At 48.6% G+C, this 23276-nt stretch overlaps 3 protein-coding genes across 5 annotated transcripts in view; 2 read left to right on the top strand and 1 right to left on the bottom strand.

Moving 5' to 3' along the window:
- TM9SF4 (transmembrane 9 superfamily member 4) overlaps positions 1–10172 on the top strand; it is a 31877-nt gene extending 21705 nt beyond the window's left edge. Inside the window, exons 11-18 of the mRNA XM_083507437.1 lie at positions 633–714; positions 816–891; positions 2308–2391; positions 3870–4045; positions 5607–5670; positions 6425–6544; positions 7114–7203; positions 7910–10172. Coding sequence (XP_083363563.1) covers positions 633–714; positions 816–891; positions 2308–2391; positions 3870–4045; positions 5607–5670; positions 6425–6544; positions 7114–7203; positions 7910–8059 — 842 coding nt within the window. The 3' untranslated portion in view covers positions 8060–10172. The remainder of the gene's footprint in view (positions 1–632; positions 715–815; positions 892–2307; positions 2392–3869; positions 4046–5606; positions 5671–6424; positions 6545–7113; positions 7204–7909) is intronic.
- Positions 1–23276, top strand: part of CCM2L (CCM2 like scaffold protein) — an 881881-nt gene that overhangs the window by 96052 nt on the left and 762553 nt on the right. The gene's annotated exons all lie outside the window — the stretch shown is intronic.
- Positions 11449–23232, bottom strand: PLAGL2 (PLAG1 like zinc finger 2). 3 transcript variants are annotated; one of them, XM_083507563.1, is made up of 4 exons: positions 23094–23232; positions 20467–20567; positions 19691–20054; positions 11449–19056 (listed from the first exon to the last, which is right to left on the bottom strand). In XM_083507563.1, exons 3-4 carry the CDS (start codon positions 19939–19941, stop codon positions 17853–17855), a joined length of 1455 nt encoding a protein of 484 aa, XP_083363689.1. In that variant the 5' UTR covers positions 19942–20054; positions 20467–20567; positions 23094–23232; the 3' UTR covers positions 11449–17852. The 3 variants fall into 3 exon arrangements, with proteins under 3 accessions (XP_083363689.1, XP_083363690.1, XP_083363691.1); XM_083507564.1 differs by having other exon boundaries at positions 23100–23208; XM_083507565.1 differs by lacking the exon at positions 20467–20567 and having other exon boundaries at positions 23094–23222.

Below are 23276 nucleotides of genomic sequence, written 5' to 3'. Positions count from 1 at the left end.
ATTCAAAGTGTTGGTGCTGACCTTTAAAGCCCTAAATGGCCTCGGTCCTGTATAGCTGAAGGAGCGTCTCCACCCCCATCATTCAGGCCGGACACTTGAGGTTCAGCGCTGAGGGCCTTTTGGCGGTTCCCTGACTGCGAGAAATGAGGTTACAGGGAACCAGGCAGAGGGCCTTCTCGGTTGTGTCACCTGCCCTGTGGAACGCCCTCCCACCAGATGTCAAAGAGATAAACAACTACCTGACATTTAGAAGACATCTGAAGGCAGCCTTATTCAGGGAAGTTTTTAATGTGTGACATTTTAATGTATTTTTCATCTTTGTTGGAAGCTGCCCAGAGTGGCTAGGGAGACCCAGCCAGATGGACGGGGTACAAATAATAAATTATTATTATTATTATTATTATTATTATTATTATTTTCATGACTGCTCGCTAACCCACTTCAAGCCTGTTTGAAAAAACAAGTGGGGATAGAAAATTTGAAAAATAGTGCCGCGGTGAACAAATGTGCTTTGTGAATACTCAGCAAAGCACACACACCCCTTCTCAGTGTGCAAGGGGCAGGTTGGCTTTCTGTAGCGGAGTATTGGTTTGTGAGTGGTGGGCCTTAATCCTCCTTGCCTTGCCTTTCAGTTGTGGCCATGCTGGGGATGCTGTCTCCTTCCAGCCGAGGTGCCCTGATGACCACAGCCTGCTTCCTCTTCATGTTCATGGGGTAAGTGGTGTGGCTTGTCCTTTGCGTCAGCCATCATCCCTCTGCCTGACCTGTGATGGGAGGTAACCTTCCGCTTCTCCTCTCTGTGTCCTCTGCACTAGGGTTTTTGGTGGTTTCTCCGCTGGCCGACTCTATCGGACACTGAAAGGCCACCGGTGGAAGAAAGGGGCTTTCTGCGTAAGTGACACTGATCTTCACAAACCCCAAGGGACTTGGGAAGGTGCATGAGGGCAAACTGCAGAGCCTCATTTGTTTCTGATGATGAAATAACCACTGTGGCTGTTGGAGGGGGCCCTGGCATAACCTCGGGATAGAGTTGCTGGGGGTGTGATGCCTTGGAATCTGACCTTTGCATTACAACAGAAAACAGGCATAATAGAAGAAATCAGGCTTTGGGGAGGGGAAAAAGGGCACAGTGAAAATGATTTCTTGCTGCCGCCTCCTGTTTTATTTATCATTGGTGGGTTTTATGATATTGATTTATTTTGTTCTAGATTTTTATTAGTGTTTGCCATTAAAATGTTGCTTGCCACCCTGGGGCTCCAGAGTGAAGAGAGGACTACAGATTCCTTAAATGAATAAGTTGTAGTTGGCTGTTTGAATAACTCATACAGCTTTGCAGGTCCCTGCTGCTTTTGCTTCTGACTGACTTGGCAAGGCCTGGCTGCTTCTCCACATCAAATCTTGTGTTTAGTCTCTGCTCTGGGACTTCACTGTTTGCTCCTGGGATGCTTTCAGACTTTTACCCCACAGCATCAGGAGTGCAAACTGAGATGAGGATGATTCCTAGCATTTTTAGGTAGGTAGGTCGGTAGCAATTTTATGTGTTTATTACTGGAAGTCCCTTTTGATAAAACTGAAAGGAAGTACCTTTGAGCGTGCAGAGACTTTGCACTCCTTCTCCCGTTGCAATCTTTACAACAATCCCGTGTGGCTGGTCAATATTGTTATCACCATGTTGCTGTTGGCATGCACCCAAGGAAACGGGGGCAATTGGCAGGCCCCCAGCTGGCTCCAGCCCACCGGCCGGTGTGCCACGCAAACTCCGGTCCTTGGTGCAGCATAAATCTGCAACCCAGGCTTTAGAAGACGGAGCATGCTATTCAGCAGAGAAACGCTGCGCAAACAGAAGTGGCAGGAGAGACTGTGTGAGCATATTTACAAGCAGGCTTATTCAGCGTAGATCAGGACAAAAGGAAACATGTCTGATCTCCTTCGTGCCCAAAGCAAAACAGAAAGCTGTACACAAACGGAAGTTGCCAGCATGCAATGCTGGTGTGTGTTACAGACATGGGACACGCAACAGTCCCATGTCTGTTCCTTAAGATGGAATGGAACATCCCAACAGTTGCAGGTGCTGAGGCAGTGTGTGTTGAGGGGACTAATCTGTGGCAGATCTGGAATTTGAATTGGGGCTTTGTGAGTCATAGCTTGGTCTGTGGATCACCGGCTCTCGCAGGGGCTCTCAGGCTGCTGCCTTCTGCGCCTGGTGCTGTGAAGTGGCGTAGAAACTGCATTAGGTTCCTTGGATGAGCCTTGCTGACACCGTCTGCCACTGTCATCATTCAGTCCTGCTTGTTTTGCTCCTTGCAGACAGCCACCTTGTACCCAGGAGTCGTCTTTGGGATATGCTTCATCCTGAACTGTTTCATCTGGGGCAAACACTCGTCGGGAGCCGTATGTATCTTCCCACCTCTCTTTGCTCTCTCTGGAAACACTTGGCTCGGTCTACTCTTTTCTAACTCTTATATTCATCATTTGTGTGTGTTTATATGTTCTGAGACATAAGAAATGTTGGTTAGCTCCTTTTAAGCTCCTCATATGCTTTGCCTTCCCTAATATACACATAGGGACGCGGGTGGTGCTGTGGGTTAAACCACAGAGCCTAGGGCTTGCCGATCAGAAGGTCGGCGGTTCGAATCCCCGCAACAAGGTGAGCTCCCATTGCTCGGTCCCTGCTCCTGCCAACCTAGCAGTTTGAAAGCATGCCAGTGCAAGTAGATAAATAGGTACCGCTCTGGCGGGAAGGTAAACGGCGTTTCCGTGCGCTGCTCTGGTTCGCCAGAAGCGGCTTAGTCATGCTGGCCACATGACCCGGAAGCTATACGCCGGCTCCCTCGGCCAGTAAAGCGAGATGAGCACCGCAACCCCAGAGTCAGCCACGACTGGACCTAATGGTCAGGGTCCCTTTACCTTTACCAATATGCACATACTACTACTACTACTACTACTACTACTACTACTACTAATAATAATAATAATAATAATAATTTGTTTCTTGTACCCCCACCCATCTGACTGGGTTGCCCCAGCCATTCTGGGCAGCTTCCGACAGAATATAAAAGAACATAACAAAACACGAGACCTTAAAAGCTTCCTGATACATTCTGTGAAATTATCTCCCTCCCCTCAGGTCCCATCCCCAAGAGGATGCTGCCATTTCTGTAGCTATTAAAAAAGACATTTAAGAACAATTTTCTAAATCTTGATTTTTCCAAAATATTCTGTGAAATACCCAAGCAGGACACATTTTGAACATTAGGAATTAGGAAACCGCGTTAGCTGCCTGGTGTTGCATTCATTTCCCCCCCGGCAGGCAGGTTCTCTTGGACTCACCTTCACCAATCTGGTGTCTTCCAGATCAGGGAGCCCTTTCTGGCTGGTGGACCAGATCCTTATCTCCTGGGCCAAATCTGGCAGATGTGCAGAGCCCGGGATCCAGTTGTGCCAGCCGCACCAGTCTTTTCAAGTGCTTTTGCCCAGCAGGGAGTGTGTCTTTGAAGAATGCCTCTTGCCTGCCAGGTTGGGGAGAAGGGTGTGTGGCTGTAGCCGTGCATGAAAACCTCTGGCTTTTATGTGGGCAACTGTTCCAAAAAAATAAAATAATCTCACCTGTTTCTCTAGCTTCACTGCCATTATTATGTGGTCCCCCAAAGGCTTCCCAGCAGGGAATGAGGTGCTTGGACTGTGAAAGGTTCCCCACTCCTTCTCTAAAGACATGCTAGGCCATAGTATCACCTTGCGAACCTTCCGTCTTGATGCTCTGGGGCAAAGGGGGGGGGGCTCCAGGTACATCTTGCCTTGCCAGGTCCCCTTCAGCTATTGCCGCACCTTCTGCCAGCCACCCGTTCTAAGCGTTGGGTTGCCGTTTTCAGGTCCCTTTCCCCACCATGGTGGCTCTCCTTTGCATGTGGTTCGGCATCTCCTTGCCCCTAGTCTACCTGGGATACTACTTTGGATTTCGCAAGCAGCCTTACGACAATCCTGTGCGGACCAATCAGATTCCAAGGCAGATTCCGGAGCAGAGGTGGTACATGAATCGATTCGTCGGGTGAGTGACCCAGAAAACCCTTTCCTGCGCAGCTGGGCCAAAGGACAGTTGGGTAGCTCTTTTCTTTTCTTCTTTTTGGAGATCAGTGAGCAAATTGCTGCAGAAAAGTTTGGAAAGATCCTTAGGCCCTTCTACTGCCAGCTCAGGCAGTAAAGCGTGAGACTCTCAGGGTCATGGGTTCAAATTCCACAGGGCAGAAAGATTCTTGCACTGCAGGTGGATCAGCCAGATGACCCTTGGGGTCCCTTCCAACTCTACAATTCTAGGATTTGATGATTCTAAATAGGAGCTGGAGCACTGCTGCTGCTGGGTTTGGGATAATGTTCAGTTGAGCTACCCAGAATTTGATGGCTTCGTCTAAGGGCTTATTTCTAAAAGGATGTGTTGTTCCGTTGCTGGAAGGGAAGGCTTTCTAGTGATGGCAAGCAGTTCTGCCTCTCGGACGGCTTGTCATTTATAATCACAGTTTAGAGGTCCCGGGCCCTAAGGAAGTTAGACTTCACCAGGGCCAGGGCCTTCTCAGTCATGGCTCCGACCTGGTGGAATGCTCTGTCCCATGAGACTGGGGCCCTGCAGGATTTAACTTCCTTCCGCAGGGACTGTAAGACAGAGCTATTTCGCCTGGCTTTCAATTTGAACTTAGCCTGATCTTTTATTCCCCTTCCTTCTTTCCCTCCCTCTCCCCTTTTTATGAATATTACCTGCTCTGGGATCCCACAGCTAATTCTCCCCTGGCCTCCTCACTGGCCCAAATAGGACTAACTTAGCCAGCTAGCCCTGGTGATCATCTAATGTTTATTGGATGGATTTCCCCCCTAAACTGACTTTTGAATTCTGAATTTATTATTCACGTTTTATACTGTATTTTATGCTGTTTTTTGTTGCATCAATTAGGTGTTTTAAATTTGTTGTTAGCCGCCCTGAGCCCGGTTTTCTGAACCGGAAAGGGCGGGGTATAAAGAAAAAATTATTATTATATTGCTGCCACCACCAGCACCCCAGTCAGCTGGATCATCTGCAGCCAACCAGGGTGGGGCTCAGGCACTTTGAGTGGCAGAAAATGACAAGATGGAAACTGTAGCTCAGTGCCAGATCATATGTTTTGGAGCCAGGTGATGCCAGGTTCAGTCCGGGTCATGTCCTGTTGAAAGGATCTTGGATTACAGAGTTCAGGAAGCTGCTGTCTGTCAGTTTTGTCACCAACTCTGTGCTGGATGGCTCAAAATGCTGACGGTACGAGGGAAGCTTCCTAACTTTCTTACAGCCCCAGAGCTGGAATAGATGAGAACATAGACTTACGGATGGCCACTCCCCATAGTAACCGAATGAAATACTAGTTTCTGGGGGAGGAAAGGCAGCCTAGAGCTGTTGCCTTCAGGCCCTGCTTGTGGGCTTCCTGGAAGCGGCTGGCTGGCTGTTGCCAGAAACTGCGCTTGACTAGATGGCCTTGGGTCTTATCCAGCTGGCCTGCTCTTAGGTTTGCAATGTGTGCAGCCCTAACTAGCATTACTTGGATCTACAGCTGCTCCTACAGTAACCAAATTCTGTCTCTCATGTTTAGGATCCTTATGGCTGGAATTCTGCCTTTCGGAGCCATGTTCATTGAACTTTTCTTCATCTTCAGCGTAAGCGCCATTGCTGCTCTCTTCTTTTCTAACATGGGCTTTCCAGAGAGATGCATCATATGCCTTTTAAAGAGTGGTGTTGGGATGGGGTCTGTCAGAACAAACAGGACTTTTATTCAGCTCAGATCTGGCACCTCTCAAGTGGTTGCCATTGCTATTCTAAGAAAACCAGGGAGAAGTTAATGGTGAGCTCCAGCCCCACTTTTTCTAGAAAAATAGCACTGAGAACAAGAGTGTTTTTGGGTGGGTGTGCACAGGATGAAGAATGCTTGCTGTTCCTTGTCAAGTCTTCTGGGCTTTGCACTCTAGGTTGAGATGTGGCCCTGCAGAGGCTTCCAGTATCAGTCGTGGCAGCCCCAGATATTGAGCTGCAACATTTTGCTTCTTTAACTGTCTCCAATTGGGGAATGCCTTGCAAGAAGGGATGGGTGCAAGACAGAGATGCCTTTCATGAGTGTAGAACGGATCCAGGATCCCTTACAATTCTCCTGAGGAAATGGTCCAGCAGAACAGAAAATGCAACTTAGTTCTGGGAGACCTGTCTAGAGCCAACTCGGTTACACAAGCAATTGAAGAATCCCCCGATTCTTTGAGGAAAAGCCATGGTTAAAGTGGAGAGAATTGGCTAGAGGTTTGTGATGTAGGTTTGCTTCGCTGCCTTTTTCTGCGGAGCGATAAGCTTCTTGTGTATCAAGAGCTGTCCCACCATACTCATGTCTCCTCCTTTGTGCACATCTTCTTCTCTCGCATCCAGGCAATTTGGGAGAACCAGTTCTACTACCTCTTTGGCTTCCTCTTCTTGGTGTTCATCATCCTCGTGGTCTCTTGCTCCCAGATCAGCATCGTCATGGTGTACTTCCAGCTCTGTGCAGAGGTAATAGAACAGATTAATCCTGGGGTTGTCGTTGGGGGGTTGCAGGGAATGGAACCCAGTTCTGCAAGGTGCCTCAAAAGGAAACATGGATTAGATTTAGGCAGAGAGACAGAGCTCCTGTCCTCAAGTATACAAGCCAGTTAATATATTCATCTGAATTGATCAGTAATGCTTTTCCAGAACTGCACAAGAAAGCCAGCATATCCTGGAGGAAAGTCGGCTTTTCCCTGGCATGCTAATTTACTGTGTGCAAGGAGGGTTTTTGGCTTGTGTTTCTGCAAGGAAGAATTTACACTTTCACGTGTCTGGAGAGTCTGGCTTCAGCTTGCAGTCTTGCCTAGTTTGAAGAGAACCGCAGGGATGAAAGCAGCCTGGCTCTCCCCCTGTCCTGGGCTGCAGATCCACTGCCCACCACACCTGAAGATCTCAAACCTGCATGCTTTTGGTCACAGCATGCCACTCACAGAGTTTGTGTGGGCAAAGCAGTGGATGCCCACACACTGGGCACCTGCGAGGGTTGTTGAGAGTGCTGGCAGAATGATGCTGTATGTCTTTCCTTCGTTTGCCAGGATTACCGATGGTGGTGGAGGACTTTCCTAGTGTCCGGAGGTTCTGCCTTCTATGTGTTGATTTACGCAGTCTTCTACTTTGTGAATAAGGTACTGCTGCTATTTTCACCAGATCCGAATCCTACACTCAGTAACTATTGAATGGGCTGCGATATCTGGTCAGGGAGGCTGTCGAGTGGCAAAACTTGCTGCTCTTGAGCACTTCGGGTGGGAGATAAATAATTTTTTTTAAATTTATACCCCGCCCTTCCCGGTTCAAAAACTGGGCTCAGGGCAGCTAACAACAAATTTAAAACACTTAATTATAAAGACAGCATAAAATACAGTATAAAAACATGAATGGCAATAAAATTCAAAAATCAATTAGATAATCCCCAGGGCTAGCTGGCTGAATTGGTCCTACTTGGGCCAACGAGGAGGCCAGGGGAGAATTAGCTGTGGGTCTCAGAGCGGGTGATCTTCATACAAGGGGAGGGGGAGGGAAGAGAAGGGAAGGGAAATAAAAGATCAGGCTGAATTTGAATTAAAGGCCAGGTGGAATAGCTCTGTCTTACAGGCCCGACGGAAGGAGATTAAATCCTGAAGGGCCCTAGTCTCATGGGACAGAGCATTCCACCAGGTCGGAGCCATCACTGAGAAGGCCCTGGCCCTGGTGGATGTTCCATGATACACAACATGGTTGAGGTGAGAGGCCAAGCGAGGTTCCCACCCTGCTTTTCCTTGGGTTAGGAGGGCTACTGCAGAGGCTTTGGCGCACGCTTCCTCTGCCCTGACCTCCTTCTGATCTCTCTTGCAGCTGGACATTGTCGAGTTCATTCCTTCCTTGCTGTACTTCGGCTACACAGCTCTCATGGTGCTGTCCTTCTGGCTCTTGACGGGGACCATTGGCTTCTATGCAGCCTACATGTTTGTCCGCAAGATTTACGCTGCTGTGAAAATAGACTGAAGATGCTCTGGCGCCACGTGGCACAAAGCAGCTGGTCCCCTCTGTTTCCTCCTAGGAAGGAAGTGGGGAACTCTCTCTCTCTCCCCCGCTCTCCTGTTTCTCCCAAGGAAACAAAACCCGGCTGGAGTGGGGGACACAAGGAATAAAAATAGTTCAATTTTTTGGAATGTAACCTTTGGCACAGCGTCCGTGGAATCGGGTTTCTTGGTGGGGAGGGTGTGTAGATACTTTGCATTTTAACTTTTATCCTATTCTGGTTATAAGGGATTTATTTTCTCTCTTCTTTTTTAGCCGAGACACATTCCCCTCAATGAGTAATCTTTCTCCCTCCTCCCTTTTCGTCTAATTCATTTTCTGTAATGACAATAATAGGAGATTGCAATGGTTACAAATTCACGAATGAGTTTGGGGAAGATTCATCCTTTGGTGATCGCACAGCGTAGCCTTTTGCTGTGCCTTTGCTTGGAGTAAGACGGTAGAAAGAAGGTCTGCTGCCGCCTCATCATGCTCCAGTTCCGGCAAGTGCAGTTTTCTCACGGAGGGCTCTCAGACTGCCTGCCCTGGGCTGCTTGATGCTGGGAGTGTCACAGTGCAGACGGTGGCAGACACCTATTGTCTTAGGACACTCACTTGCTTTGAACCACGATAAACTGATGATGTGGAACCACTGCCTGCTGAAAAATGGAACGGGCCTGCAAACTGGAGGAAGGCTACTTGGAAGTCCTGGGGGAACCCCAGGGGATTTCTCAACACTGGGATTTGGGTGAGGTTTAGAGACTGGAAAACGTGCTCTGTTGTTCATGTGCCAAGGAGTCCATGGCTCAGATGTTGGGAACTGCTGCTGTAATGTGCAAGTGAGGGGAGGGAACTGGGAGAGCTCTGTTCCCCTGACCCCAATGTCAAAAGAAAGGAATTGTTCTCCCTTCCTACCCCATTTTCCCTGCACATTTGGCCGACCCGCTTTTCTCACTTGTTCAGTTCTGTCTCTCCCTCCAGAAATTGAAGTGCATTGGCAGCTTTACTCTCGACTTCTATGTGAACTAGGTTACGTAGTCACAAGACCAAGGTTATACTATCAAATTATATTTTAGCCAAGCACAATGGATCTCGGTCTCCCTTCTCAGAGGCAGGAGCACCCCGCTCTCCCGCTCGTAGTGCGCTGCGCATCGCAAACGAGCCTGAATCAATTTACTGGGAGACGGTTGTAAACACTTCCTTTGATAAACAGAAACTTTCTTATTTGTAATCAGAATTACAATACTGGAATTATTATTATTTTTTTCAATTGCTGAAAATTAGGTCTAATTGTGGAATGGTCTAGTTGCAGTTTTCTGCTTTATGAACGAGCTGTTCCGGCAAAAGTGGGTATGCCATGGGTGGGGTGGGGGAAGGGAGGCATGCACGGGGGGGGGGCATTTTTTCCATGGAAAATTAATCTCTTTGGGAACACATATTTAAGATCGTTAAACATGTATTTGTCATCAATGATGATGCCTCTTATGTGTGTCTTAATTTACCTGCCCTGTGGTAACTGCAGGAAACTACTGGGGTAGACTAGCCTGCAGGCTCACAGGGAATGAGGGGCTTGCTTGTGCATTGCTCCTCTCCCCACCCATTGCTTCCTTGCCCCCCATGCCAAAGCCACGCCAGCCATGAATCAAGGTCTGACAAAGGGGGAGCCATGGCACTTACTACTTTTGCTATGGATCCCTTGGTGAACTCTAGTCTGAGCTACCATTAGGGTACTTGGCTAGGGCCTGGAGTCTACTAATTCTGCGCACCAGCAGAAGCAGAGGTATGGAAGAGTTCCAGCTAGTGCAACAGGCTCCCCCACCCAATGCGCCCTTGCAATTCACTCTGATGAATTGGGAGAAACCCCAGAACAGCAGGGCAGGGAGGAGGGTGGATTGTTCCGTGTGGGAAGTAGGAAGTCTTGCGCTGACATAATGATCAGAAGAGTGCAATGTTGATTTTATTCCCAAAGTCCTTTCTCCCCCTCCATGATTTTCTTTTTCCAACCAGAACTGCTCTATCCCTGGCCTTCCACTATGTTTCTTGTATTTTTTAATGTATTGTTTGAGCCCAACTGTAAATAAATATGCTGTTGTTGTCATTGTGTCTTTGATTGTGCACCTTTAGCCATGGGTGAGCTGTCTTAGGTTTCCAAGTTGCAGGTGACATAACTTGTATTTGCTCTGCTGTTAATCATTCTGATCACATCATTTGCCAGAAACTATGTTCTGTGAGAAGGGAAACTTTGCCATGGACGTCTGAGCTGGCAAGAGGAAGAATGCCCATCTTCTCCCTGCAGGACAGCCATTCTTGAAGCTACCTGATGGCTTCATTCCATTTCCGGGTTGGGTGGGTCTTCTTCCCACCGGAGCCCCTACTGCTTCTATCCTTGAAGGGGTGAGGTTCTGAGTAGTCTCTGTCTCACTGAAACCATATATGGAGTGTTGGGTTTACCATTTAGTTTCTTAAATATTGCCTTTAAATGTATGGAATAAGTTTGACCCTGCCACAGCCGCCAGCACAAACTTGAAAAGGTCTTATGTCATTCAAGGTGGTATTTCAAGTCCCAAAAAGAGAATCAAGACTTGGGGAAGATCTCTTATTCTTTGCAAGGGAGATAAGTCTTATCAACAGTAATTTTATTAGTTTGTTATATTCCATGTCACTGGCATTTAAATATAAACAAGTAGGACCAAAAACAAAATGTTGCTGTATGTCCCAACCCCTCTAAGCACTCGTTTGTTCAGGGTTGAAGCAGCAAGTTACTTCCTCCACTCTTGTTCAATCAATCCCGCCCCCCCCCCCAGTCTTACACTTTTCCAGCTAACAATTCACAAAGGCTTCTTAAGCCCACTAAATATGTTCGCTCTACATAGAAGTCTATCTAGGAACCACTATTCCATTTGCAGGTGCTTGTTTCATAGTAGCACACACTCAGCTTGCTGTGGCCGGCATCCATCTCTTTCAAGAGAAATAAGAGTACACCTCGGGGGGGGGGGGAGTCAAACCGCTGGAGAATCACAGCACCTGCTGTGGCAGCCGAAAATGGTAACTCGGACCTGCTACCTCCCACATTATTTTTGTTGTGTTGGCAGCACTGAAGTGACGTCCCCAGGGTGCGAGCCTGGACAGTGTATGGGGGTCCTGGGCTGCCCGGACAACAGGACGCCCCCCCCCCCATGGATGCTGGCTAGTGAAGGGACTGACGTGCAACAGTTGCCTCGCCCCGGGCAGCGGCAACCCATGCTACAGCCCTGGGATAGGTTTCTAGGGAAGAGCCAGAGGCTCCAGCAGGATGATAGAGAATATGGATCCTGAGTACATACAACCTGCGTTGTTCATAGGTGTTCCCCACTCCCACAAACAAACAGCATAGCTTATACTTCAAACATTTTTAATAAGCATTTTCATTTTAAAAAAAAACAAAACACACCCTCTTTCATTTTGGACTTAATTCTGTAAGACAAAAGAAAAGCTAACTGAACAATGATGAACTGTACACTTCCTAATGGCACTTCAATCTTTAGTTTTAAAAACCTGGACTTGTAAGAAGTCCTACAATACTTTTCATCAGAGGAGGTTATTTGCTGTATTTAGAAAAAGTGCTAGATTTGTTTGAGAAGTCCCAGCTTCAGGCCTAGAGGGCCCTGGTGGCTCTTGCGGAGGGCAGGCAGGCGGGCAGGCTTGGGAGACGAGGCAGGTACGGCTCAGGTGAGCCAAAGAGGTCAGCTCCCTCTTGCAAGGTGCAAGGTCGGAGAAATTCCAAATGAGCCCTTGAAAGTTCAGCTGTTAAGACCACAGCCCTGAGCAGGAGAGCAAAAACACAGTCACGGGACAGACACTCTCAGGCAGAGGGGCCACCTGTGAGTTCAAGCCATCAGTTCTTGTGCTGTTCAGAGGAACAGGAAACTTTCCCGTGAAAAATGACTAGGAATACAGCATTCCTAGATGCTGTCCCAAATCTCATATTCCAAAGCAAGAATCGTGCCCCACTGCAGGCAGATTATGTTGTCCTCTGCCCATGTTCCCTGCCCCCCACCCTGCCCAGTACAAAGCACACCAGAGTCACAGTGTATGCTATTAAGGCTTTTGCAGGAGCAACCAGAGCTCAGCTGTCTGACCCAGGGCACGTGCCATGCCAAGTGCAGGCACCCACAGGCTTCAGTTCCTCTCTGGGGAGGTGCAGGCCACTAAGTCTTGTTTCCTTCCTGCAATGCCTCCATCACCCCCTTTTTCTCATGGGTGACAGCAGTTGCCCTGTTCCCTTACCATCCTTTATATGCACACAGAAGTACAATGAAATTATGAGAACGTGGCCACCATCGCAAGCAGCAGCAGGTACATGGGAGTGATGGCTGGCGCCTTGAGGTGGCAGATCACAAAGTGTGTGTGTGTGTGTGGCGGGGGGTATAGCCCCACAGCCTGCTCTAAGGCAAAAGCATCCTGTTTAGCAGGTACGGTAAAACCTTGGTTAAAACACATTACAAAGCATTCAATTTTAAAAACAAACAAAACAAACCACAGCTCTTAGTTATTAAGACTAAGCAAAAACCCAGAGTTTTAACGAGATGCTCGCTAGAGGTTGAGAACACACTAAAACTGGAAAGGCGAAGGCAGCCATTCCAGACTACCTAGATTTTTTTTGGAGGGGTCAGTTTAAACAGCCATGGATAACAGCAGAGAGATACTTAGTTCATTGACACAACACATAACATTTCTTTCTTTGGGTGGATGGTGAGAGGAAGCACTCTGAGATGTCCCAAGGAAACAGCTGTTGCAAAAAATGCAGAAAGACACAAACCAAGCCAGAATCACAGAGGGTTCAACAACATACGTACTCACTCTCTCGGCCACAAAACTCCCACTTTGTGATCACATACTATTTTCACCATTTTTGTTAAGATCTGGCAGTCGAGGGGACCTTTCTGCTAGGACCACCAATGCAGAGGGAAGGGGAGCATGCAGTGCACATGTAGACAACACACTGTAGGTCTAACTCTTTGCACGGAGCTTGCACTTGCAGTCATTCATTTTATCTGGCATAACTACTTAAGCAAAGATTCCTACGTAACACTAATCCAAAAGATGTTAACTTTCCCCTCTTCCTTTTAATCCCAGGAGGCTGCACAACTTTTTGCTTTCGCCCTTTCTAATGGGCAAGTCTAGAAATAGTGGTATTCTAAAATTTAATTCCACTGCTGTGAAGGACACATTCTTCTTGGGGACAGTCAACCCCACAAAACAAGGCAAGAAACAAAAGAACTTGCAAAGGCATCATCTGAACACAAAAGGACGGGAGAGCAAAGCGTTCTGGGACAGAAGAGCGCGTTAGAAAATAAAATGTCAGTCAGAAAATAAAATGGGTTATGAGTTTTAAGATGTGCCAGTGAAAGGAAGGGACGGTACAACCCTCCCTGCCCCTTGATGAGTTTACTATTTACAGAGAAGAGGTCAGTGCTGGTAAAATAAAGCCATTGGGCTTATTGCTAACTAAAAGGGAAATAAACAGCTTGGTCAATAGGAAAGAGTCCAACACAGAGAGCTGCGATGTTGTAGCATTCGGCATAAGACAGGTGGCTAACTGCTACAGGAAGAAACCACAAAGCTAAATGTTTGGGGTGCTGTAACACTGGCATCACTAAAGCTAGAAAGGGTCTAAGTACCAGCTTCTTCAAGAGGGAGGCTAACAAGGCACACCAAGGGTGATCAAATGGCCAAGAGGATCCAACAAACTGCAGCCATTTTAGCCAATCCCCCCTTTGACATGGTAGAAATCTTCAACAGGTGATCCTGCCAGTCTTTGTGCCGCATGAACTGGCATCTGCCACACCGTAAAGGAAGAAAAACCTTTTGCCTTCAATGGTTCATGAAAGGGTGGTAAATATCAGACTGGACTACACAAGAATACAAGCGGCATTTAACAGAGCATGGCTGTGGCAAGATCACCTCATCATGACCTGAATCATTTGTAAGCTCTAGGAAAATAGGGGAGGGGGGAGATGAAGGAATGGTCTTGGTTAAAGCTGAATTTTCTCTGCGAGGAGGAATGAAACCTCCTTAACTCCTAGACCCAATTCTACTTCACAATGGGCATCACACTATGAAACAAGTCACGTGAAATTAAGTCCCCTATAAACACGCCACATTTAGGATCAAAAGGAAGGAAACAACTGAAGTATTTTTTTTAAAAAAAAACCACATGCCAGTTGGAAAGGGTGAATACAGACCAGTTGTTTAGCTTTCCAAATAATATGAGCCTCAATGAAATTCACTTACAGTAGCTTAACACTAAGAAAATATCCTTATTTCCACCGGCTACAAGTTTGTAGAACTAGTTGTCATTAAGTGTAATAATGGGATAAGGATAAACAACTACTAGGTAAGATAATCAGCTCATCTAACTTTTCAAGGTAATCTGAAAGTTGTCCTGACGAGCAGTGAGAATGATGGACCCTTTCCTTTTACTGTAGCACTATCTCTGGGCTAGGCACCAAGGGGAGGAACCTGCTAATTCCTATCTTAAGTGTTGCCTCCTTCCCACTGCCTAGTTGTGACAATGACCAGGCTACCTGCCAAGCAGATTCGGATTCAGACAATTTCACTCCTGAGTAAAGCTAAAAGGGGTGGAGGAAGTACCCCCCCCCCAAAAAAAAAAAACTTCAGAGAAAACTTAGTTCTGCACAGAGAGAATGCCCTGGTAGTGGGACAGAAGATTCTGCAACATTTCTCCTCCTCAGCCCAGTTTGAGCAGCTCTGTGCTTTTTCCTCCTGCAAAATGCATCCTGGCTGAAGAACACAGGGACATGATGGCAAATCTTACATATGTAACATGTGAACATGGCTTCAGTGGATGGTTCTCACTCAAGTTCTTGCCCCACCCCAAATTATTAGCAGATAAATATTTTGGTATAAATGTGAATACTAAGCTTGGGGTCCAAGATGGCTCTGAATTACTGGGTGGGGTTGGAGGGCACAGAGATCTTACCTATATCTTCGGTTAGGTAATAAGAGCAAAGAAACACAAGTCATGGAGTCATATTCAAAAGAACAAGGGCTATAGCCTGAAATATTCTCCCGAGTCAGACTTTTGTCAAAACTCAAGGCTGGAAGCAGTAAAGCAGGCAACAGACAAGGCAGGAATTGCCAAAAACTGGAAGAGTCACACAACAAAAAGGCAACTCAAACTGAGAAAATCGTGGATCAGTTACGTTCAAAAGTCTGAAGAAGGCAGAAGTGTGGAGATTTATCACAAGTGTCGAGGTAGGGATGTGGTGAGGATTGCATAAGAGACTGTGCAGCAATTTCTGGAAAAAGAGAGGAACAGGAAACACAACTGAGGTATTTAAAAATACTGAATGATAAGGAGAAGCCCAGACACTCTCCTATTTACCCAGCGCAAGGCACTCGCTGAAATTAGAAAGGCAACGTCTTAAAAACAGATCAAGAAGCATGGCTTGTGGAACTCACTTTCACATGCTATTGTTGAGGTAAGTATAATGCAAAATACTAAACTGATATGAAAAAATTCCAGCTAGAGAAGGGCTAGCTAAGCCTACAAAGCCTGGCCTTGCGACAGGAGGGGGAATCCTGTACTGAAAGCATCTAAACACTGGAAGGCAATGGGAGAAAAACCCAGACCTTAAAAGCAAACTGGAACTAACTGGAACAAGTAGAAAACAAACTTGCTATGTATCTGCTGAAGCAGAAGGGGCTCCAGAGAGACCACTAACTACATCTTAGGATGAAGGCAGAGGTAGGCTTATACGCAGGCAAGCAAGAGAAACAGATCCTACTGTCTTAACCCCTACTCCACCCCATATATTTATTTATATATGTATGTATATATCTGAGGTATGAAGAAGTGAACATCTGGGGCTCGTGAAGATACCCTGAAGTGCCACACAGGCAGACTGACCCCAAACGAGGTTACCAAGTGCGAGTTCATAAGGACAGGGAAGAAGGGAACCTACTTCATGAGGTATTTGCTGTGATAAGAGACAGAATAGTCCAGGAAAGTAGCTTGCTGGAATGGGAAGGGAAAAAGGAAGTGGGATCCAAGCAAGAGGGAGAAAGGAAGCAGCAAACCCAGCACGCAAATGCATGATGGAGAAGCAGAAACCCAGGAGCAACTGGGAAGCACCAATGGGCCCAGTTCATCAACTTGCCTTGGAAGACAAAGCACGCAAGGACCCTGAACTGTCACAGCAGAAGCAGACAGCAACCCGGACAGCCACTGCACTCTTTGCATGTCCCCACCCTTTGGTTTACTGTATGGGTGCAAGATCACAGAAAACACTACGAAGCAGCCCTCATTTTAACTGGGTAACACATTCCTGGAACACAGGGGAAACGCTAGGAACTGGCTGTGCAAGAGAGGGGGCGGGGACAGAAAGCCCAGGGGGTCTTACAAAGGAATGCAAGGTCCCAAGTAGACAAAAGAGCACAGAAAGTTGTGGGAAGCAGACCCATAGCGCAGGAACAAGGGTACGAAGGCATATTGAGAACACAACACAGCTGGGTCAAAGTTGCCACCCACAAATGCTACTAAACTTCCTTCAAGAGGCAAGTGGCACAAGTCTTGCTGAGCCACTGGGAGAGCAAGACTGTGGCCCTAGTCCTTTGGGCAAAGGAACGGCTTGGGCAAGCCCACTCCAATGCCTATGAGGCTGAAATATTGAGCTCTGTGGCTACTGCAAAGCACAGCCCAATGGCTTCCTCCAACAAGCATTGGGGTGAGGTAGAAGGAAGCTTCTTCTCAGGACTTGCTGCTGCTGGGCTGAAGCATTGGCTTCTCTCAGCAAGCTCCTTTGTGCTTCAAAGCCAAGGACTAAGTGTCAATTGCAAGGCATTGTGGCAGACCTCAGTGCTGAACTTAAGTAAGCCACAGAAGTGGGGAGAAGCCCTCAAGCAACGAGCTTCCATTAACAGGTGAGGTCGTGGTCCACTCCCCTCCATCCCTGCGTATGCTTTGGGAAAGAGTGCACACAAACACAGAAAAACAAGCCGGGCTGTTTGGGCTGCAGGACCCTTCTGACCCACGCTGAGATTTAAGGGAACATGACCTACAGGGCAGTCAGCTAAATTGGCAAAAGCAATCCATAGTCAGTTTTGCTTTCCCCACAGGGGAAGAAATGGAAGTAGTGAAGTGAAATCAGGGCGACCCGATTCCATTGTGTAAACAGTGTGCGAGCTGCGCCAGAAACAAGGACGGTGTTCCTGGCGCTTCCTGATTTGCAATGGTGGGGGTGAGGGGTGGGTGGGAAGACTTTTTGCGGGTGCGTAAACACGATTTGGTTGGAATGAGTCTTAATGACGCGGCTCTGAAGAAAGGAAGTGTTGACTCTGCACGCACTCAGCACTGTGTGGGCGCAACCAGCAGAGGTGCTGTGGGAAGGGCAGCGGGCGACAACAGGCTCTTCCAGCCTTCCCCGTGGACTGAGGCGCTGAAATGCAGAAGAAATGTTGTGCCCTACGTGAGGCAGACCCCCGATTCAATCACCTCCTAAAGTGGAATGAGGACGGAAGCCCCAAGGAAGGTCAGTGTGATGCCTGATTTACCAAACAAACAAGGTTGGGGAAATACCTGAATTTCTATTTGCTGCAACCTACACACTGTCTGGGACTGAGGCGCACATCAAAGTCCGCATGGCAGCTCCAGTCCACACAGGCACTCCTCCCCTCAAGCCTTCCCAGCCTACGGTAGGAAGGAGAACAAATCTGGGCACCCTTGCCGTACACAATCCACACGCCGAAGGAAAGTCCCGTTCTTTCCCCAGCTGCCTCACTGGAACGCTTGGTGAAAACGTGGCAAGGTGGTTGCACCCAAGCCAGGAGAGAACATGGAGGGCAGCGAGTGAAGTGCTCCGAAGCCAAGGGAGGTCGCAGCTCCTGGCGCCTCTTGCGGTGGCAAAGTGGTGAGGAGTGACTGGGTCTCTCCCTGTGAATAGCCCATGACCAGACCCGCCGAGGACACGGGAGGGTTGATTGACGGGAGGTTCAAGGGGAGGAAGCCCAGGAGATGGGAGAAGTCCATGTTAGCAGCACAGAGAGCCTCAGAAAGCAGAGCGGGGCTCTTGGAGAGCAGAGTCTCCTCCAGGGTGATAGGCTGAGGAGAGGACGAGGATGGCTCACCAGGAACCAGGGACAGGCCTCCAGGGAGCTCTGCCAAACAGCTGTCCACCTCTGTTTTGGGGAGCTTGTCAGGCAAGTATGAGGTAGATCCAAGCTGGTACTTTGGGGGAGGTTGTGGTGGGGAGGACGACTCCAGGGGGTAGCTCATTCCCATTGGCAGAGGGTTAGGGACTAAAGAATGGGGCATTCCTGAGCTGGGCATGGTGGGGACATGTGCCCCATACATGCCCATTGGCAGCATCCCAGGGAAGCTCTTACTGTTCATCACATCCCGGGATGCCATGCACAAGACGGGGCTCAGTTCCTCTTTCACTGCCACGGCTGAGCTGCAGCTGAGGAGGCCTAGCATGTCCACTGGCTCCGTCTTGATCTTCAGCAGTTCTTGGGAGTGGCTCTTCTTCATGTGTCTGGTCAGGTGGTCTTTGCGGCCAAATCGCTGGGCGCAGTACTGGCACAGGAAGTCCTTCCGGCCCGTGTGCACGACCAGGTGCCTCCTCACATCTTTGCGAGTGTAGAAGCGGCGGTCGCAGTGGTCGCACGGGTGCTTCTTCTCCTTCACGCTGCCCGAGGGCCTCCGGGAGTGGGCCTTGAGGTGCTCCAGCAGGACTTGGGTGCTCTCAAACATCTGCAAGCACACTTTGCAGCTGAGATCGCCACTGGCGGCAGCATGCATGGCCAGGTGGCGCCGGTAGCCGAGCTTGGTGTTGTAGTTCTTGCCGCACTCTGGGCAGTGGAGAGCTTCTTTGTTGGGGTCATGTGTCTGCAGGTGGTTGCGAAGGTGGTCCTTGCGGTGGAACATCTTCTCACAGTACATGCATTGGTGGGGCTTCTGGGCAGAATGGGTGGCCAAGTGCCTTGCGGGGGAAAGAAGCGCAGGTTATAAGCAGCTTACTTGTGTCCCTGCCCCCGCCTCCACCACAAGCACCACAAAAGCTGGGCAGGTTAGCTTGGGCAAGGAGATTCTCCTCTTCCCAGTTTTAAGAGTTATAGGAGTGAAGGAGAGCGAAGAATTTGGCATTTGCCAAACCCATCCACACATCTTACACCATTCAGATCATAAATGGGACCTGGGGGGAGGATGTTATGGAGGCTTGTGTGGCGAGGTCTGTTGCCTTTCACCAGCAGCCCCAAACTTTTCACCTATGGCCGCATAGTGTAAGTTATCCTTCCCACGCTTGGGAAACACTGCTCTAAAACAAACCTGTTCCATGGCCAAGCTTGAACCCGAGGCTGCTCCATCCTAGCCCAACGCTCCAACCCAGGGGTGTCCAAACTATTTTCAGAAAGGGCTAGATTTGATGAAGTGAACATGCATGAGGGCCAACCAAAGTTTTTGACCTTATAGGGTTGAAGTTGTTGAGCTTCTTTTTGCAGTTTGCCCAAGGTGATAAACTGCAGCAGGGGCCGGATTAAACTGACCGGTGAGCCAAACTAGGCCCCCAGGCCGGACATTGAACATACCTGCTCCAACCCATCCCCCCTACATACCTGTAGAGCTTGTACTTGGAAGCAAAGGCCTTGCCACAGTGCACTTGAGGGCAGCCGTACGGTCTCTGCTCTGGGTTTGCTCTCAGCTTATCCACACTGGGGAAGGAGGCTCCTGACGGTTCGTGCTGGCATTTCCCTTGGCTCTCGCTTTCTCGGCCCTTGGGGCGGGGGACTAGTTTCCAGCCCGTCTCCTCCTCCTCCTGCTTTGCATCTTGAATCCAGTTGGGGACGCTGGTGAAGAATGCGGTCATGGCAGGCCTAGCAGAGGAGGGCCAAATGAAGCAGAAGTCCTGCCCATGGGCATCTCACTGGTATAGTCACATCCACTAGCAATTTTCAAGTTTCAGCAAGAAGAGGTTGCTACCTGGAATAATGAATTGCATGATTAAGGGAAGTGAATGGACACATGCACAGAGATGGTGGGACAAGACTCCACATTTTAAATCTACTTTTAGGCACCAGCCCTATTCTGAGTACAGGAAAAGATTTAGATTCCTAGATGTCAACGTCAACCTTTAAAGAGCACTTGTGACTTGTTTTCAGTTTCAATGTTTAAAGAAGAGATTATTACCACAATCTTAAATGCTAATGCGAGTGTATAATTATTGCAACAACAGTGGAAATCTGTCTGCATTTTTAAAAAAAGGCTCAGGACACAGTCCAGCTCATCTTGAGGTTTCATTACTGACACAGTTTATCTTGGATTCAGTGCATGACACTTTTACTTTTGCAAATGCCTGATAAAGGAGATGGCATTTACCTTGCCCAACACTTACCCACTGAACTAGTACACTGCTTTAATCAAGTGAGCTGCATGATGCAAGGGCAGGGGTGGGAACCTTTTCCAGTCTCAGGGACGCCTTGCCTTCTGGGCAACCTTCAGGAGGCAAAAGTGGAGAGAGAAACTCATGTAACTTTTACCTTTGTACATTGGGCTAGTACATTGCCCCCCCCCCCACTTCTTTATATGCTCTACCCAGGCCAGCAAGAGGCAAAGCCAGGGTTCAGTTATATATTCCAGCCAGGCAAAGCAGTGGGTATGGGGGGGGAAGCAGGACCAGTAAATTGCCACTCTGCTATAAGGCCTGGAATACTCCCACTTGGGCGACGGAAACTACACCGTTACAATCCAAATTCCAGAAGTGTTGGGGGTGACCTTTCAAAACCTGAGAATAAAGCATCTTGCCTGCTCTACCCCATTCCTCTGTTGATCTTCTAAATACAGTTGTCACTTTTTCGATTGCTATTGGGAAAATGTATTTGGGGGTGAGACGAGTGATCTGGGAGCACCAGCCCCATAGCAATGGAAGCCAAGGAGGTGGGGGGAAAGACCTGATAACTGCTCAGCTGGTAAGACCACATGAACGCTTTCTACAGCAGCTCTGAGATTTCTGAAGTATGTGTTTTGTTCTGAAGAACAAAAAGTCACAGCACCTTAATGTCCTCATCTTGGCCTACTAGATACAGTGGTGCCTCGCAAGACAAAATTAATCCGTTCCGCGAGTCTCTTCGTCTAGCGGTTTTTTCGTCTTGCGAAGCAACCCTATTAGCGGATTAGCGCTATTAGCGGCTATTAAAGGCTTAGCGGCTATTAAAGGCTTAGCGGCTATTAAAGGCTTAGCGGATTAGCGACTAAAAGGCTATTAGCGGCTTAGCGGCTTAGAAAAAGGGGGGGAGCGAAAAAAAATCGGAACACTTGCAAGACGTTTGCATCTTGCAAAGCAAGCCCATAGGGAAAATCGTCTTGCAAAGCAGCTCAAAAACGGAAAACCCTTTCGTCTAGCGGGTTTTCCGTCTTGCGAGGCATTCGTCTTGCGGGGCACCACTGTACATAATTATTGGTTACATTTTACATCTGGGAAACTGAAGCATGCCCTTGTTTCTGTTTTGTCATTTACATTGTTAAATTTCAAATGCCTTTTGGGAAAGATTGGGCTACCGTACACTGTAAAGCACCACAACAGTGATGGTCCTATGTAAACATCACATCATTTTCAGAAGATGGCTGAGTCAGAGTTCTTCATTGTACATGCCCTGGCATCTCTCAGTTGCTTTCTCATACTAAAATTACGCCCCCCCCCCCCAGCTTCAAAAGGAGGGCCACTGAAACGAAACAGCTTAGAGGCCCCAACCTTCTGACTATAGCCTCATCCCTGCCATTTCACTTAATTCATAAAGCTTACTGTTGATCCTTGTTCAAGTGACGTTCCCTACTCGCGTCACCTGCCGGAGGGATGCCAAGATTTATTTTTAATGTGATTGTTGTGCTTGCCCATCTGCCTGGGAATTTGGCAAGCCAACAGGGCAGGCTGCCATTCTGCTGGGGCCAAGTGCTTCCATCCAAGTAGGTCAAATCAGGACAAGGCCATGTGACCTTCTCAGGGGAGGTGGGCACAAAGCCAGAGCTCCAGCACTTTTCTTCCCTCATGCCCTTCCCTCTCCAGGCAGAAAAGAAACGGCCCATCAGCACTCTGGACAGTGAGCACGCAGAATCAACGGAAAGCCTTCTGCACATAGCCAAGGGCTCAAGTAAGACCTGAGCGGCTAAAATGCTGTTTGTGTGGCTGAGGTTGTTTGTGTTGCTTTTACTGCATCCAAGACTCAGGGAACCCTCTTCGAATAAACAGGTGCAGAAATTGCTTAACCTAGTTTTATGGAAGAAGTGAGGATTGAAGGGGGAGAACAGGGCAAGCAGAGTTCATAGCACTAAAATCCCATACGCTCCTCTACTACGGGAAGCTCCAAGTTTTTCACGTTTATTTTAAGGGGAGAGAAACGATGGAGTTCTCTGTGTGTTTTCTCTCTTGGCAACGGAATATGGGAGTCAGCCTCATTCCAAGCCATGATTACTGTCTCAAATGGTCTGCTCTGATTGGCAGCAGCAGCTTAGGGGCAGAAAAGGTCTTTCCCAACACCTCCCACCGGATCCTTTTCATGCCAGAGGTTGATCCTGGAGCCTCCTGCATGCCCAGTACGCCCAGCGACACCGCTGACCCTTCCCTCCAAAAGGCACAGAGGCTGGTGTCTTCCTAGCTACGACCCCCCCCCTCACTCTGCCCTTCTTCAGCCCCAGGGCTCCTTCCTCCAGTCCCGTCCCTGCTTCCACCTGCAACGAAGCAGAGCTGCACCTGCTCTTCCTGCCCGCCCGTTTCCCACCTTAAGTCTGGAAGCTCCTCGGGGCCGGGAACTGACCTTTGTTGTTGTTGTGGCTCTGTAAACCCGCGCACGGCGCTACTGGAATATTATGGCCTATCTGAGGAGAGGGAGGGTGTCCCTAACATTGGAGGGGGGTCCCCAAACTCCATTAACCCCCCCGCCACCCCCGCGCATGCGTACTTTCGAGAAACCGTCCCCCCCCGCCACTAATACACAACCCAACAAGGCCGCTCGCTCGCTCGCTCACCCCCACCCCGCGAGTCGCTCCCCTCCGCTGGCTCGCCCCGGCTGGAGGAAAAGGCGAGGAAGAAGACGACGACGACGAAGGCGGGCCCAGCTCTTGTTGTGGTAACTGAGCGGGCGGCGGAGGCCCCATGACCGGAGGCTGCGGGGAAGAGGAACCGCTCCGTGAGGAGGAGAAGGAGGCGGC

The sequence above is a fragment of the Podarcis liolepis genome, assembly GCF_965112155.1.
Source record: "Podarcis liolepis genome assembly, chromosome: 6".
In the NCBI taxonomy this organism is placed as follows: domain Eukaryota; kingdom Metazoa; phylum Chordata; class Lepidosauria; order Squamata; family Lacertidae; genus Podarcis; species Podarcis liolepis.
The sequence above is the reverse complement of the archived record's forward strand: the minus strand, read 5'-3'. Positions and strand labels throughout refer to the sequence as shown.